Below are 19,105 nucleotides of genomic sequence, written 5' to 3'. Positions count from 1 at the left end.
CATAGGCTCAAGTTGTTCCTTACCAAAGGCAACAGGGATACAATCAATAAAATCAACAGATAGCGTATCAACAACCTTAACAACAACAAATAGTGAGACAAGATGATGGGTTGTCTAAAATTAAAGGAATGTTACAACAACTCATTGGGTCCAATAGAAAAATGCAAGAGAAGGTTGAAGCATATGACTCAGCGATAAAAGGCATCGAGATAGAATTAGGGTAGATATCTATGGCTTTGAATAATCGTCCCCAAGGGACGTTACCTGCGGAAACACATGTCAATAAAAAAGTGTAGGGCGCAAACAACTGATGGTGCTGAATCTAAGAAATGGTAGGGACCTTGATCTAGAGCAAGAGATTTCTCGAGAAAGTGAACTAACTGCTACACCACTTGAGGTGGACGAGTCAATTGAGTTAACAGAGGTAATAGTGCAACAAGCCCAGAAGGGACCAAACAAAGAAAAAGGGGTTACGAAGGAAACTGAACAAGGGCAGGAGGCAATATTTGAAAAAGTGCCTGAACAGAATCCCACCCAAGTCAAAAGAAGGAAGAGACCTCCAGCACCCTTCCCGCAGAGGTTGGCTAACTATCATAAGGATGAGAAATATATAAAATTCATGGAAATGTTAAAGCAGATGCAGGTGAACATCCAACTTATTGATCTCTTAAGGGAGATGCCTGGTTATGCAAAAATGATGAAGGACTTGATGTCTCGCAATTTCGACTTACAAGACCTAGCGACTATGACATTATCTCAGACCTATAGTGCTATTGTGACAAGACCAATAACTGAGAAGCTATCTGACCCAGGGCGTTTCACAATTTCGTGCACCATAGGCAGTTATTCTTTTGCTAAAGCACTGTGTTATTTGGGGGCGAGCATAACTTGATGCTCTTGTCTATCTATGAAAAGTTAGGCATTGGAAGAGCCAGACCCACATCTTTGTTACTTCAGCTAGCTGACCGAACGGTGAATAGGCCATCATTTATAGTTGATGATGTACTTGTATAGGTTGAAAAGTTTATGTTCCCTATAGATTTTGTGATTCTAGACTACGAGGTTGATGAAAATATACCCATAATTTTGGGGAGGCCATTGTTGGCCATAGGAAGAGCTTTGATTTATTGCTAAACTGGGGAGCTAAATATGAGACTAAATAATGAAGAAATAATATTCAATGTGCAGAAGTCCATGCAGCAACCCAGTGAGTTTGCTAATTTCTCTCTGATTGAAGTAGCAGATATTATTCTACAGGAAGAAGATAAGGCACTCAATGCAAAAGACCCTTTAGCAGCCTACCTCATGAACTTAGAAGAGGTAGATGGTGAGGACGTGGAGGAGTGCGTGTTGGATCTTGAAGGCCATGGGTACTGGAAAAGAGAGCTTGAATTCGAGCCTTTACACTTAGAAGAAAGAAAGACCCCTCTAGCTAAGCCATCGATTGAAAAGCCACGATAGTTGGAGCTGAAACCACTACTATCTCACCTAAGGTATGCTTTCTTGGGACCTAACTCGACTTTACCTGTTATTATATCATCTGCTTTGTTAGATGTGAATGTATAACAACTTTTATCGGTTCTGACAAAGTGCAAGACTGCAATTGGTTGGACCATTGCAGACATAAAGGGTATTAGCACGGTTGTCTGTATGCATAGGATTCTACTAGAATATGGACACAAACATTCTAGAGAACATCAAAGAAGGCTGAACCCCAGCATAGAAGAAGTGATAAAGAAAGACGTGATCAAGTGGTTAGATGTGGGAATCATCTTTCCCATCTTTGACAAAAACTGAGTCAACCTAGTTTAGTGTAACCAATGAAAGGCAGAATGACTATGGTGCAAAACTAGAACAACGAGTTGATCTAAACAAGAACAGTCACGGGATGGTGAATTTGTATGGACTACAGAAGATAGAACAAGGGCACCCTAAAAGACTACTTTCCCATATCTTTCATTAATCAGATGTTAGATAGATTGGCAGGGAGGTCCCACTTTTGCTTCTTGGATAGATACTTGGGGAATAACCAGATTTCTATTGCCCTTGAGGATAGAGAGAAAACGTCGTTCACCTACCCATATAGAATCTATGCTTTTTGGAGATGTCTTTTGGCTTATGCAATGCACCAGCCACATTCCAAAGGTGTATGATGGCCATTTTCATATATATGGTAGAGGATATAATGGAGGTTTTCATGGATGATTTCTCAATGGTGTTGAACTCTTTCGATGATTGCCTTATGAATCTGAGAAGAGTACTGAAGAGGTGTATAGAGACTAATATGGTGTTATACTGGAAAGTGCCATTTCATGGTGCAGGAAGGTATAGTCTTGGGACACCTAGTTTCAAGTAAGGGCATTGAAGTGGACCGTGCAAAAGTTGATATGATAGAGATATTGCCACCACCCACTTTAGTCAAAGAAATAAGAAGTTTCCTTGGTCACGCCGACTTCTACAGGCGATTCATAAAAGACTTTTCCAAAATTACTAACCCTTTGTGTAAATTGTTTGAAAAAGATCACTCCTTTGTGTTTTCTAATATTGTAGGGTAGCTTTTAAGGAATTGAAGAAGAGGCTAGTGTCTGCACCTACCATAGTTGCACCCAGCTGGAAGAAACCATTCGAGTTGATGTGCGATGCAAGCGACTATGCTGTGTGAGAAGTGCTGGGACAACAAAAGAAGAAGGTCATGCACCCAATCTATTATGCACGTAGAACTTTGAGTGGTGCCCAACTAAACTACACTATGACCGAGAAGGAGATGCTAGTAGTGGTGTTCGCATTTGATAAATTCAGGCCATACCTGATAGGCTTGAAGGTAATTTTTTATACTGACCATGCTACTCTTAAGTACCTAATTGATAAGAAGGAGTCAAATTCGTCCCTGATTCGATAGGTGCTACTGCTGCAAGAATTTGACTTGGAAATCCTTGACCGAAAGGGCACGGAGAACCAAGTGGCTGATCACTTTTCCAGGATTGAAAGACCTAAAAAAAAGGTTGAGGTGGAAGAGATCGTGGAGACTTTCCTAGATGAAGAACTGTTAGCCACGAGCCTTAAGGTATCGCCATTGTATGCAGATATTGCAAACTACTTGGCGAGCGATATTGTTCCATATGACTTGTCCTCTATGCAAAATAAAAAGTTTTTTCGTGATTGTCGCATGTATTTCTGGGATGAACCATATTTGTTCAGGATTTGTATTGATAACATGACCCGGATATGTATCCCCGAAATAGACCAAGCTTCTACTTTGCAGGCATGTCATGCTTCACCTTATGGAGGCCATTTTGGAGAACTAAGGGCATCTGCTAAAGTGTTAGACTCAGGTTTTAATTGGCCGACGTTGTTTAAAGATGCACACTTTTGGGTGAAGGGATTTGATGAGTGAAAACAGACGGGGAATATTTTCCATTGACATGAGATTCCCATGAACCCAATTCAAGAGGTAGAAGTATTTGATATATGGGGAATCGACTTTATGGGACCATTTGTCAACTCATATGGCATCAAGTACATACTGGTAGTTGTGGACTATGTCTCAAAATGGGTGGAAGTTGTGGCACTCCCGATTAATGATGCAGAAGGATTCATTGATATTCTGAGAAAAAATAGCTTCACCCGATTTGGCACTCCAAGGACGATCATTAGTGATGGAGGCACCCACTTTTGCAACCGAGCCTTTGTATAGTTGTTACGAAATATGGTGTTCACCATAAGGTTGCCACTCCATATCACCCATAAACAAGTGGGAAAGTGGAGGTGTCAAGCAGAGAAATCAGTAGTGCTTTGACCAAGACAGTAAATGCTACTCGGACTGATTAGGCGAGAAAATTGGATGATACACAATGGGCTTACCGCATTGCATTCAAAACTCTGATTGGTATGTCACATTAAAAATTAGAGTTTGGAAAGGCGTTCCACCTACCGGTGGAGATAGAGCATAAAGCATTCTGGGCATTAAGGTAATTAAATCTTGACAAGGAGGCTGTTGGCCCGAGTAGAATCACAGAGTTGCATGAACTTGATGAGTTCTGTTATCATGCTTTTGAGAGCACCAAGCTGTACAAAGAAAGAATGGAGATGATCCATGACAAAAATATTGTGGAGCCGAATATTTAGCCTTGAGACTTGGTGTCACGCCCCAAACCAGAGGAGCGCGACCGTCGCTCAACCGAGTGAACCCGATTGAGCAAGCCTGTTAGATTTCATTTTACCCAAACTCATCCATGAATAGAGATAATACATATTATCATTAATTAGACGAAAATGTATTCATGTCTACAATACCAATTATTTCCAATTGTTTCATCATTTTTAAAGTCTTAAATGGACAAGTAATACATCTACAACATACATAGTTTGTCTTTCTCCAGCACCAATATACAAACCACACTATGTCTACAGAGACTCTATAGATAAATATAATGCCGGCAACAAGGCCCCGACTATACCTCAAATAGAATACACAAGTACAAAAGATTCATGACCCTGAAATGAAGTGGGGCTCACCAAGTCAGCTGGGAAGAAGGTGCACTGCTATCACTGAACAATATCTTCTGCTGTGGAACCACCAGCATCCATTGAAAGATGCAGCGCCCCCGGCAAAAGGGACGTTAGTACCGTCGAATAGTACTAGTATGTATAACTAAATACGCTCTCAATAGAATGACAATTAATACAAATAATATTATCATAATATCATTGAAAGCCTTAATCAACATCAAATCTCAATTTAGGATCAAGACGGTATTTAAATTAATTTCCATATCTCACATTGGGAGATTTTTAGTATCGATATACCATTGTCCGCAATACCAGTGTTCGCAATACCAATGCCACCATACTTTTAGCACGGAGTCCGATCACAACCTGATCGGCTAGGCTATCTCATTAGAGAATCAACCACAATTACTATCAATACCAATACCACCGTAAATTAAGTACGAAGTCCAATCACGACCCGATCGGCTAGGCTATCTCCTTAGAGAATCAACCACAATTCCTGTCAATATCAATACCACCGTAAATTTAGTATGGAGTCCGATCACGGCCCGATCGGCTAGGCCATCTCATTAGAGACATCAACCACAATTACTATCATTACCAATTTCAAGCACAATCACCACCATCTGTGGGGCATGTTGTCCGATCACGACCCGATCGGCTAGGTCGTCTTATTTGAGACATCAACCTTTTTATTTCAATCATTTCATTTTATAATACTTTCACATCTTTCATTTCATTGGCACTAGTGGCCAAAATTATAAGATCATTCTTGGCACGTTGACCATATTCAGTATTTCATGCTCACATTATCAATTTCAAATATCATCCTCATCATCAACAACAAACACAATTCAAATCAAAGTGTGTAGTATACATGTGAGCAATTTAGAGTCTAATGCACATAGAGATATTTCACAAAATTTGGCATAATAGCCTTCATTTGAACTTGACTTAAAGTCGAAACATTATTAATGCACAACCCATATTTTAACATATCCTCAATTGGTAACATAACATGAATAGAGCATTTGGGATGCTTGTTGAACATATATATCTTTCAACCCAATCTTACTCGAAATAGCAAATTTCATAATGAATCACTCGGGACTTACATAATTTACAAGAATATCGTGGGATTCAATTCTAAGAGAAGAGTTTAGCCAACATACCTCACTTGAGCTTCCTTACACTCTAAAACCTTCCGAAATTCTTAGCAACTTCAATCTATTTTAGAAATATAACAAATTGAATCAAAATTAGGAAGATGATCACGGTTCTAGCTCATTTGAGCGTGTTATCAAATACTAGATGTGCATTAAGGTTCCAAGGTCCTTTTATGGAGGATTCCATCATCCCACAACCCAACCTTTACCATTTTTAGCTCAACAATATTTCTACACCCTTTGATAATACATGCATGTAAAATAACCAACCCTCTTGCCCAGAAATTATCTTGCTTATTATCTATTTCTATACAAAATTCAAAATTGAGGGTTAGGGTGTAGAATCTTACCTCTAGGATGAAGACCTAGTGAGTTTCCCTTCTCAATCTTCCAAAACATGGGCAAGAATTGAAGAACAATTATTGGAGAATACCTTCTCACTCTTGGGCACCCTCTCTCACTCTAAAATATCAGATAATAGCTCAAAAATGACCCAAAAAGTGTATTTAACGAAATAGGGTCGGGTTTTAAAAACCCAAAAATGGAGCTCCGGAACGTTTCTGCGGTCGCATATGCGACCGCGTAAAGGATATGCGGACCGATCGGTCGCATATGTGGTTACAAAATAACCAAAAAAATTTCCTGTGTAGGCGGTCACTATGCGGTACGCATAACTGTTATGCGGTCGCATAGTCGACCGTATAGTTGCTTCCAACTGACCCCATCAACTGCCTCACTCTGCGGTAATTATGTGGTCCGTAGAGTGGTTTTGCGGTTGTATAATGGACCGCAGAAATGCACTTTTCTGCCAAATATTTTTCTTTACTTTCCGGTGCATTGTTCAACCCAAAAAGTCTGAGCCGAGGTGAGCTTGAGACATGAGCCTAGTCCGGCACCATGAAACATTAAGTTTTTTTCAAATTTTACAAGGCCTTACACTTAAGTACTTCAAAAATTTTCGGGGTGTTACATTCTCCCCCGCTTAGGATCATTCGTCCTCGAATGAAGGTAAACATCCGCCATTAGCATCTTATGCAACTCAGTTTGTTTCATACCACTTTCGAGCGGCCCCAAATTTGACTAACTTCCAAAATCTCCAAACATTTCGCCAGAGTTTCCCTTGTAACTAAGCCTATCTACCTGTCAGAGAGCCCGAGAAACACATCCTAACAGTTCATACATATTCCAATGACGTAACATAATACAAAATAACACCAACTGTGGTCTCACAAGCAATATATTTCCAGAAAGGAACACCCTTAACGCCAATGGTACAAATGATACAAAATTCATAGAAAGTAACTCTTAGAATATTTCTCATAGATCACAACTTTATAAATACATGGCTATTCAAACAAATAAGGATAAGTTTTCTTCATTTCTTCCTCGGCTTCCCAAGTAGCCTCTTCAACCTGTTGGTTTCGCCACAACATTTTCACGGAGGCAATTTCTTTATTTCTCAATTTTCGGACTTGCCGATCAATAATAGAAACCGGAATCTCTTCCTAAGTCAATTTCTCATTTACCTCAATGGTCTCAACCAAAACAATGAGTGTCGGATCTCCAACTACTTTATTCAACATAGACACATGAAACACCGGGTGTACTAATGACATCTCAGGTGGTAGCTCAACCTTCTACGCCACCTCACCTTTCTTACCAAATCGTATTACCCCTTTCATAGGGGAAACTTTCAAGAATATCCAATCATCTTCTTTGAACTCCAAATCCCTACGACGAACATCCGAATAGGATTTTTGATGACTCTGAGCAATCTTCAACCGCTCCTTAATGATTTTAACTTTTTCCATATCCTGATGCACGAGGTCTGGCCCTATCAACTCTGCTTCCCCAATTTCGAACCACCCAATGGGAGATCTACATCTCCTTACCATATAAAGCCTCGAACAGTGCCATTTGAAAGCTAGCATGATGGATATTGTTGTATGCAAATTCTACGAGTGGTAAATGATCATCCCAGCTACCTTTGAAGTCTAGAGCGCAAGCACGCAACATATCCTCAAGCGTCTGAATAGTCCGCTCTGCCTACCCGTCAGTCTGCGGGTGAAAGGTTGTACTACGATTCACCTGAGTACCCAGACCTTGCTGAAATTTTGTCCAAAAATTAGCAGTGAATTGTGCCCCCCGATTATAAATGATGGAAACTGGGGTGCCATACAACCTGACTATTTCTTTGATATACAGCTGAGTATACTGCTCCTCTGTGTTGGTAGACTTAACCGGCAAAAAGTGTGATGACTTCGTGAGTCGATCCATAATCACCCAAATTGAGTCAAACTTGGGTGGAGTACGCGGTAATCTTACCACAAAGTCCATATTAATCATTTCCCACTTTTACATTGGAATTTCTATGTTTTGTGCCAACCCCACCGGTCTTTGGTGTTCGGCCTTCACTTGCTGACAATTCAGACACCTTGCCACAAAGTCCGCCACATTCCTCTTCATATCATTCCACCAATAGACTTCCTTAAGATCATGATACATTTTTGTAGAACCTGAGTGCATGGAATATCTAGAAGTGTGTGCTTCAGTCAAAATTCTTTCACGGAGACCATCCATATTTGGAACACATAGTCGCCCTTGGTACCTTAGTGTACCATCATCCATGTCAAGAGAAAAGGCCATGGTCTTATGTTTATGTATCCCCTCTTTCAATTTCACCAACAATGGATCGTTGTATTACTTCTCTTTGACTTCCACAACAAGTGATGATTCAACCCTATTTTGCACAATTACCCCTACTTCACTAGAGTCCGAAAGACGAACTCCTAAACTAGCCAGTAGGTGAACTTCCTTGGCCAATGGCCTTTGATATGCCTCCAAGTGTGCTAAGCTACCCATAGATTTTCAGCTATAGCATCTGCCACAACATTAGCCTTCCCCGGATGGTATAAAATATCAATGTCATAATTCATGAGTAATTCAAGCCATCTTCTCTGCCTCAGATTCAATTCCTTCTATTTAAAAATATATAGAAGGCTCTTATAGTCCGTGAATATATCCACATGGACCCCATACAAATAATGACGCAAAATTGTTAATGCAAAAACCACTGTCGCAAGTTCTACGTCATGTGTTAGATTGTTCTTTTCATGATTTTTGAGTTGCCTAGAGGCATAATCGATCATCTTACCATGTTGCATCATTAGTGGAACATCTTTATCATATTTCTCTTACATATGACCTCATAGGAATTGAGTTCAACAATAATTTGCTTGATATAGTTAATTTCTTATGTTAACACTTGCAACTTGCTCTTCTAAATTCTCAACAATAGACATTACTTGATCAGTATTCTCATGGGACCTTCTGTTTCAATTGAATAACATCTGCTACCTTGTGCACACACCCTGATAACATCAACTTGAACGACATTGCATCAAATGTATAGTAACATTATGGTCAGACCCTTTTTAGCCACCCTCTTTCCTCCTTATAAGTCTTATAGGATTTTAAGAAACCACTCTACTTCCCTCGTGAACATTCTCATGGTCCCTCTTTACTGCTAAGCACTTCCCAAAACACTTATCACCACTCTTAATATATAATCAATTCAACAACAGTCATTGGACCGAACAGGGCCTTTTCTGAAACTTGAGATCCTCCTAAATACTTCATCGATGAGTTCTTGTTTTCCTTATAAGTGTAGGACTTAGTCCACCTGATTTTATCCTCGATGAGTAACACGCCTTATTCCTAGTATTGTAGCTACCAATAGTGTTTCCTAGTATTCCAGCTTAAGAGCTATCATGTTAAACATGTTTTGTTCGTATCAAGTGTTCATCCTCTCTCATTCTATTTCGAACATTTCCCTTTTGCCATTTGGGTAGATTGATCTTACTTTGGTCTAGACAATATGCTGGTACTATCTCTCCTTTGTGACTTGAGCATTCATTATCATCCCATTTTTCGCTTAATGCATAGTTCATAGCCTTATTGTGCCACACACTTGTCTGCGTCCCATGAACTCGTAGTATCATTGTGCTTGGTTTATTAAGTTTATCACACCACCAGTTCACCACCAGTAGTCTCACTTTTTATTGTAACATGTAGACATGAACTACCTCTAAATCTTTTAGTTGATATTCAGTGTCACTCAAGTCAACTGCATTACAGTTGATCCTTTATATCTTCTATTAACACTTGTTCTCTAGGCGAGTCCACCATTCTGATACGAACTATTTTGCGATAACCATGACCATCTCAATTTATAGATTTTTTTCAATTCTTCTCGCCTCATTCTTCCTAGTTAGTGAATAGCTATGCACGCTTCCATATGTTACGTGGTCTTTTCCCTTAGTTGGGAATTCATCCCGCTTGCCTCTCGACACTTGTCGGGATATCCGTGGGAAAGTGTGTTCATCTGTGTATCACTTAACACTTCCTTGCTTGTAAGATTCTTAAGAGACTCTCCATCAAGTACCGATGCACTCTTGGGTTATTATAACATCACATTTATCTTTCCCACTTGTTCTGTCTTTCTTAAAGCCTTAGAGGTTTAGCTAAATCGCAAATCCGTGATTAACTCATTCTATGAACTCGCAAGCCTTTCTCATTTGATCTATATTACTTCCTTGGGTTCCATTGTCCCTGACTCTCTAACAAGTATAAAACCCTTTTGCAAACCTTACTCTTGGTTTTTAGTATCATTGACCCTGTCATGTACAGTGTTACATACGAAGAATTTACATTGCTTAACCTTCCACATTTTTGGTGTACTAGTGGTTTATCATTTGCATATCCTTTCAGAAAATCGCGTTATCCCTTACCACTTCTCTAGACTACACCTGTCTTTACCAAAATATTCAAACATCATAGCTACATGGTCTTACTCGTGTTTCATTGTAATTAAGTGGCCTCTCTATGGCCCTTCCTCCCCCACTTGGGGTGAATGATTCACATTTCGACACAACTTTTGAATTTAGCAATTTGAGGAACATATGTCTCATGTCTCTATCCCTCATATATATGTTCGACTATTAGGGAGATTTAAGTCACCATGGTATTAACCTCATAGGTTATCTACTCTTATTCAGCCACACAAGCTTGGGATCCAAATCCCTCGTGTCAATATCCTTTTCCTTTTTTTTTTTATAAAATTTATAGTGCTAGGGTATTCTCATTGTGGGTTTAATTAACTCTCCTTTCATAACTTCTTGTCTCCCGTGAGAGACCTACACATTTATAATTACTCTCCAGGCCATGCCTTTCATATATCACGTGCCTATGTAACAAATTTACATCTATGAATCATATACATGGTTCCCGCACTATCCACGTGTACTAGTTAAGCTTAAGTTTCATTTTTCACGTCAATGCCTATTTGGAGGTGGGTAATCACTTCTAGCACTCTTCTCATATAAAGTACGCTCATGGTACGATATACTTGTCTCATATGGTCATACTATTCATTCAACATGATACATGTGCCATCAGTTTAATATTCAGGCCTTTACCTATTCGTCATGTCACATGACAACATTACTTGGAATAAACCAAAAGAGCATTTAAACTTACCTTGAACCTCAACGCACGAGTTGGAGGAAGAACAGTTTCACAACCAGTTTCATCGCACGATTCAGAATATCAAAGAAGGATAATATTCCTAAATGCCCATGTAGCATCCTAATTATAGATGTGGTCGACAACACACCGATAATAAGGACTCTACTAGACATGGCTTCGAGACATCCTAGGACACTTTAAAACCTTAGGCTCTGATACCAAGTTTGTCATGCCCCAAAATCGAGGAGCGCGACCGGCGCTCAACCGAGTGAACCCGACCGAGCAAGCCTGTTAGATTTCATTCTACCCAAACTCATCCATGAATGGAGATAATACATATATTTATTAATTAGAAAAAAGGTGTTAGCATCTACAATAACAATTCATTTTCGATAGTTTCATCATTTTTAAAGTCTCAAATGGACAAGTAATACAACCACAACATAATATATATTTTGACTTTCCCAGCACCAATACACAACCCACACTATATCTATGGAGCCTCTATAGATAAAGAAGAGTACAATGATAATTCCGGCAACAAGGCCCCGGCTATACCTCAAACAGAATACACTAAGTACAAAAGATTTATGACCCCGGAATGAAGTGGGGCTCACCAAGTCAGTTGGGAAGAAGGTGCACTGTTATCACTGATCAATATCTCCTGCTTTAGAACCACCTGCATCCATTGAAAGATGCAGCGCCCCGGCAAAAGGGACGTTAATACCGTTGAATAGTATTAGTATGTATAACTAAACACCCCCTCAATAGAATGACAATTAATACAAACAAGATTATCATAATATCAATGAAAGCCTTAATCAACATCAAACCTCAATTTAGGATCAAGACAGTGTTCAAATTAATTTCCGTATCTCATATTGGGAGATTTTTAGTATCGACAATACAGTGTCCACAATACCAGTGTTCACAATACCAATGCCACCGTACTTTTAGCACGGAGTTCGGTCATGACCCGATCGACTAGGCTATCTCATTAGAGAATCAACCATAATTACCATCAATACCAATACCACCGTAAATTTAGTACGAAGTCCGATCACGACCCGATCGGCTAGGCTATCTCATTAGAGAATCAACCACAATTACTGTCAATATCAATACCACCGTAAATTTAGTACGGAGTTCGATTACGACCTGATCAGCTAGGCTGTCTTATTTAAAGAATCAACCACAATTATTGTCAATATCAATTTCCAGCACAATTACCACCATGTGTGCGGCATGGTGTCCGATCACGACCCGATCGGCTAGGCCGTCTTATTTGAGACCTCAACCTTTTTATATCAATCATCGCATTTCATAATACTTTCACATCTTTTCATTTCATTGGCACTAGTGGTCATAATTATAAGATCATTCTTGGCATGTTGGCCATATTCAGTATTTCATGATCACATTACGAATTTCAAATATCATCCTCATCATCAACAACAAACACAATTCAAATCAAAGTGTGTAGTACACATATGAGCAATTTAGAGTCTAATGCACATAGAGATATTTCACAAAATTTGGCATAATAGCCTTCATTTGAACTTGACTTAAAGTCGAAACATTATTAATGCACATCCCATATTTTAACACATCCTCAATTGGTAACATAACATGAATAGAAAATTTGGGATGCTTGTTGAACATATATCTTTCAGCCCAATCTTACTCGGAATGGCCAATTGCATAATGAATCACTCGGGACTTACATAATTTACATGAATATCGTGGGATTCAATTCTAAGAGAAGAGTTTAGCCAACATACCTCACTTGAGCTTCCTTACACTCTAAAACCTTTCGGAATTCTTAGCAACTTTAATCAATTTTAGAAATATAACAAATTGAATCAAAATTAGGAAGATAATCACGGTTCTAGCTCATTTGGGTATTTTATCAAACGCTAGATGTTCATTAAGGTTTCAAGGTCCTTTTATGGAGGATTCCATCATCCCACAACCCAACCTTTACCATATTTAGCTCAACAATATTTCTACACCCTTTGATAATACATGCATGTAAAATAACCAACCCTCTTGCCCATAAATTATCTTGCTTATTATCGATTTCTACACAAAATTCGAAATTGAGGGTTAGGGTGTAGAATCTTACCTCTAGGATGAAGACCTAGTGAGTTTCCCTTCTCAATCTTCCAAAACTTGGGTAAGAATTGAAGAACAATTATTGGAGAACACCTTCTCACTATAGGGCACCCCTCTTACTCTAAAATGTCAGATAATCACTCAAAAATGACCTAAAGAGTGTATTTAACGAAATAGGGTCGGGTTTTAAAAACCCAAAAATGGAGCTCCGGAACAAGGTATGCGATCGCATAACCGATATGCAGACCGCATATCGGTCGCATATTTGGTTACAAAATAGCAAAAAGAATTGCCTATGTAGGCGGTCAGTACGCGGTCTGCATAACTGTTATGCAGTCGCATAATGCACCGCATAATAGTTATGAGGTCGCCTAGTCGACCGCATAGTTGCTTCCAACTGACCCAATCAACTGCCTCGCTCTGCGGCCATTATGCGGTACGCAGAGTGGTTCTGCGGTCGCATAATGGATCGCAGAAATGCACTTTTCCGCCAAATATTTTTCTTAACTTTTTGGTGCATTGTTCAACCCAAAAAGTCTGACTCGTGGCGAGCTTGAGACATGAGCCTAGTTCGGCACCATGAAACATTATTTTCTTTGCAAATTTTACCAGGCCTTACACTTAAGTACTTCGAAATTTTCCGGGGTGTTACACTTGGTACTATTGTACAACTCAAGACTGAAATTATTTCCAGGTAAGTTGAAATTACGATAGACAGGGCCATTTCGTGTATTAGAGGTACATTCTAGGGGAGCCGTTGCAATTGAGTTCGAAGATGGGACGAACCAGTTTAGAGTGAATGGGCAAAGGTTAAAACACTACCTTGGAATGAGTGAAGAAAAAAAAGAGAAAGATGTGATGTACTTGAACAAACCCAATATGTGAGCAAAGCATAATACGGAAGGTCTGCGTCATCCCACGACGTTAAATTAGGCGTTTCATGGGAGGCAACCCATTGTAATGTTGTATTTGTCATGCTATGATGTTAACTAAGGCACTTGTTGGGAGACAACCCAATTCGTAGTTTTGTTTTTAAGCAAATTCCACTAGGAGTTGCGCCTAGGGTTAATTTTCACACACACACACACACACATGACGACCAAGTCGATCTGGAAATTTGATGAGTTAGTCTTATGATGATGTACCAATTGCCTATTCTCAAGTGATAGACAATTGTGTATACAAAAACAATGTGAAATGAGTTTAGGTCAACTATACAAAAATGCACAAATGATCCTAAATCAACTAAATAGATGAGTAGGAAGGTCATCTTCCATATACAACAAGACCTACATCTAGAGTAAATGTAGATTCTTCTTATGGAGTATGGCAAAAAATAGTCGAGTGTACTAGAAACTATCTTCAACTTAGCTCTGACAATAAGGCCAAAGAAAGCCAAGTTGAAGATAGCTATCAAAATGACCCATGTAACTGGGAAGAGCTGTTGTTGTTGTATGGTGTTTAAGACAGAAGAAAATGAGCAGATTCCTGCTTCATTTATCCAGAATACTTTGGAGCAGGCAGGTTTAACTGGTGACCTGGAGTAGGGACATTCATACGCAACATCCTTCTTGAGTGAGCTACTGCATTCTGTAAACTTATGCTTCTGTGAGCTGATAGAATGCAGGATAACTAGGTTTGGGCCCCTAGGTGTGTCCTTCTAAGTGCCTGCAGAGGAAGAAGGTTCGTGTTGGTGTCTGAAAGTATCCATTTGAGTAGGAACTTTCTGCTGATGAATTGAAGAATAAGGTGCTAGATGTTGGTGATTAGGTGTTAAGGTCCTGGTTTGTGTAGTAGTGTCATTCTAAGAGCTGCATGTTGATGTAACAAGTTGTGTAGGTGGGTTAAAAAACCTAAGGATTCTCTAAAGGATCCTTCTAGAAATGTTTGTTTGTTGTGTCAAATTTGCAGAATCCTTGTGACAGACACAAGGTGACTGGTACACTTGCAAGAGATTGAGCATCTGAGATGCTAATACCACACTTTGCAAGTGCATAAATAATTTTAATCTGTCTCTTGTACCTGCAAAAAGCAACAAACAAGTTAGAAATAGAGGGTGCTTGGGTTGGTCAGTGTTCATCTTTGGGGAGTTGCAGGCATTGACAGTAGTGAGCTGCAAGTCTTGTGAGTTTCTGCTCTTTGAACACTGAATAGAGGTAATGATATATGTGCCCAGGTTCTTGTGGTTTCTTGGGGTAGATTTGTTCTGGAGGTACCAGCTACTAGGGTGGATTTTAGGAAGCTGGTGTTGGTGAGTTGATGTGAATCCTTTAAGTATGTATTGGAGCTGATTATGCTTAATCTTGTAGATGCTACTAAATTTAGTCAATTAATACACCCTAAATAGAAGGAGAACTATAACTATTAATACCACACATTGAGGGTATGTCAATTGTTTTAAACTGTAGGTACCTGCAAAAAAGGAAAAAACTGTTAGATGAAAACAGAGTGTCATAGCCCTTTTCCTGAAGAGTTTGAGCAAGCCGGAATGCTTGAAATTGCTACCCTAAAACTTTTGTGTTTGGACTGTATGGTCTGCTCCTAGGTATTTCTGATGTTCAACTCTGACCATATTCATTAGAATTGGAGGTGGAAGTATGATTTGATGAAGGCTAAAGTTTGCTTATTTTCTTGTGTCTGAAAGCTGGGGTGTTCATTTGGTGAAGTCTGATTTGACCTCTGATTTTCCGGGGAAGGTCAAAAGTGTTCTACAAATGGGTGATTTGAGGGAGATCATGGCTGAGCTTAGATAAAGAATTAGCAGGACAATTAGCTTCCCTATAAACATGAGAACATTTGAATTCATGACACTGGGAGCAGAGGTCAAACAGTTTCTGCAGCTGCATCTCTAAACTCCAATGAGGCTCAGATTCATGGTTTATCCAATGAACAAGTAGTGCAGAGTCAGCTTCTAAATGCACTTTGAAGTGGCAATTCTCCAGGCACCACTTCATGCCAATAATAGATGCTTGAATTTCTGCAATATTATTGGTTCGTTCTCCAAGTGGACTTGCTATGGCATGGATAAATCTCCCCAGATGATCTCTAATAATTGCCCATGCACCAATTTTGCATGGATTGTTGAGGGCACTGCTATCACTGTTCAGCTTGACAAATCCATCCTCAGGTTTGTACCAGGTCACATGTGATGTGCATATGTGATGTTGCATTGTTTCAACTGTGGAGTAAAGTTCATTCCATTGAAGAGGCCAGTGAAAGGAAGGATAATTGGCTCTGAGGAGAAAGTAGATGTCAGAGTTGATGGAGAATACAACTCTGATCATATATGATTGTTTGGAACCATATTTAGCACTGCATCGGTTTTTCCAAAGGTTCCAATAAATGATAATTGGGAGTGTATCCAGGAGAAGTTTATGTGTATCATTCTTGCTCTTCTGCATCCACCATTTCATCAAAAGTAATCTAAGAGGCATGGCTTGGAAAGGAAAGCCAGTTGGACATGTGAATTGAATTGCCTCCATAATGCCTTATCAAAGTGGCCCAAACTGAAAATGTGATCTACTGATTCAGCCTAAGGTTTCATACAACACACACATCTAGTGATAATAGGTTGACCAAAGCAAATGACAATATCATCAGTGTTACATCTCGTGCTTTCGGTCTATGGCTTGAGTCGCTCGGCGTATGTAAATAGACTCGAGCCATAAAAGAATTTTGGTCATATCTAAGTATGCAAATAAAGAGAATGGTGTATAAAATGATGAAGTCCCGAAATGATGTAGGACTTATAAGTGTGACGATGATGGTTAGGAACAATAGTTGGTGTTTGCAAAATAGGCTACGGACTAGTGTTGATTACCTTGATAATTAGTTTAATAAATGCGTTAAATAACTTGGTATATAATGAAATTGAGGTCAAAGAGTTTATTATGTGCATTTAGTTAAATTTTGGAGTATAGTGAAAGAAAGAACAAAAATGGAATTAGCTAAAGATGAAAAGAGACCCTACCATAATTAAGTGTAGACACCTTTCACGTGGATGCATAATACCAAATGAGGAAATGATTCATTCATTCTACATAGGTGAGGTTGTGGTTGTATGTAGGAGGTGGACAATTCATATGTGCTATATAAGGGAAGTGGACCCCATAGGCCAAGGGAGTTATGAGTTATATTGAAGTACTACTTGAATTTAATTAGTTTCTTAGTTAGAATCGAGGCACCAATGAAACTTAGTTCCTTCTTATGGTATGAAAAGTTCTTTTACTTGAATTGAGATAGCAAATTCATTAACCGTAGCAACATTATTCAATTAAGATACGGGCTTTCGTCATCACTTTAGTTTCGTTGTTTAGTTGTATCGCGTTATTGAATTGGGGTTTCTTCAAAGTTAAGTAAGGTGAAGGAAGAGGAGTTCTTGGCATATAATATTAAGGTACTATACGTGATATGTTAGATGGGTTGTCAAGCGAATCGGCTCAGGTATGTTAAGGCTATCCCTTCTTTCCTTTTGGCATTATCCATACGATACAAACGAAATGAGAAAACACAGAACTTTAATAAATGCCTCTATTCTTAGAAGCACTAGGAGTGCCTATGTTGTTGATTCCCCATGTGTCTTATTATTATAACTTTTGTTCATGGGTCTCAGAAAAATACGTAGTTGATAAAGTTTATCTGAAATCATACTGATCTTATGACATTCAGAGAGATCTTATTGACTTACTTCTTATGCATTGCATTTATTTATACAACTACATTGACCCATGACCAGATGGTATTATATACGCATATATTATATGTATATGGGGTATGGGGAAAGGTTATGGCGTTATATATGCACCACCACCTGATCTGTTGGTATACGTTGATGATTTCACCCATAGAGGCCAAGATAATATGATGGGATGCCCTCAGAGGCTTGATCATGTTATGTACGCATATACCTATGCATGATATGACATTTATACGCATATGCGTGACACTATAAATGTTTCATGATTCACAAAGCTATTCAAACTCACAAGTTGAGTCATTTACTTCATGTTTATTTTATGTCTTTTATGTATTGATTTTCATGCCTTACATACTCGGTACATTATTCGTACTGATGACCCTATTTCTTGGGGCCTGCGTTTCATGCTTGCAGGTAAAGGTAGAGAGGCTGGCGGTCCCCCTTCTTAGGGTCCTTGCTCAGTGAGAGTTGGTGTGCTCCATTTGATCCGGAGTTGCATTTGAGTTTTGGTATGATATGTTTGTAGACAATATATGGGTATGACAGGGCCTAGTCCCATCGTTTATACAGTTGTACACTCTATTAGAGGTCTGTAGACAGTCATGTATACTTGGATAGCATGTGGCCTCGTCGGCTCGCCCTACCGTATTCTGCATATATATATGTACATATGTCTTTTGTTCACGCTTTCTCACATATGTTATTCACATGATTCAGTAGTTTATTGCTAGACGTTAGGCATGACCTATACTTATTTTACGTTTTATCTTAGACGTATGCTTAGGGGTGTTCGACAGGTAGGCACGGTCACTCATCATGGCCCATCGGTTTAGGTCATGAAGTAGAGTCTTGTTTATGAGTGTGTTGTGCATCACATTTATAAACAGAAGGCTACAGGACATATAGGATGTTATCCTATATTTTTATCTTAGATCGCGCGATATAAAGATTCATTTTCCTAACGATATGTTATGTTTTCAGCGATGCCTAAGAAGGCTACAGCCGCCCAGAAGGGCAAGTCCATGGCTGATAAAACTGCTAGTCGAGCCTCACGAGTTACTAGGGCTCGGGGAGAGTCTCATAGTGAGATTCC

General features: G+C 39.2%; 2 protein-coding genes across 2 annotated transcripts; one reads left to right on the top strand and one right to left on the bottom strand.

Annotated features, from left to right (window-relative positions):
* The first annotated feature begins 310 nt into the window (after positions 1–310).
* Positions 311–892, top strand: LOC104105180 (uncharacterized). Its single transcript, XM_009613435.1, has one exon. It carries the CDS (start codon positions 311–313, stop codon positions 890–892), a length of 582 nt encoding a protein of 193 aa, XP_009611730.1.
* Positions 893–15,193: 14,301 nt separating this feature from the next.
* LOC138898909 (uncharacterized) lies at positions 15,194–16,798 on the bottom strand. Its single transcript, XM_070185017.1, has 3 exons — positions 16,146–16,798; positions 15,693–15,728; positions 15,194–15,338 (listed from the first exon to the last, which is right to left on the bottom strand). The coding sequence occupies exons 1-3, from the start codon at positions 16,796–16,798 to the stop codon at positions 15,194–15,196; spliced, it is 834 nt and encodes a 277-aa protein (XP_070041118.1).
* Between the last annotated feature and the right edge of the window lie 2,307 nt (positions 16,799–19,105).

The sequence above is a fragment of the Nicotiana tomentosiformis genome, chromosome 9 (assembly GCF_000390325.3).
Source record: "Nicotiana tomentosiformis chromosome 9, ASM39032v3, whole genome shotgun sequence".
NCBI lineage: Eukaryota > Viridiplantae > Streptophyta > Magnoliopsida > Solanales > Solanaceae > Nicotiana > Nicotiana tomentosiformis.
This window is presented reverse-complemented; position numbering and strand designations above follow the sequence as displayed.

Coding starts and splice junctions, on each gene's coding strand:
- LOC138898909 (XM_070185017.1), bottom strand. CDS start 16,798: ATGGAGGCAATTCAATTCACATGTCCAACTGGCTTTCCTTTCCAAGCC. Junction 15,729..16,145: donor GAGATGCAGCTGCAGAAACT/GTTTGACCTCTG, acceptor CCTTTTTTGCAG/GTACCTACAGTTTAAAACAA. Junction 15,339..15,692: donor ACAATTGACATACCCTCAAT/GTGTGGTATTAA, acceptor TGCTTTTTGCAG/GTACAAGAGACAGATTAAAA.
- LOC104105180 (XM_009613435.1), top strand. CDS start 311: ATGGTGCTGAATCTAAGAAATGGTAGGGACCTTGATCTAGAGCAAGAG.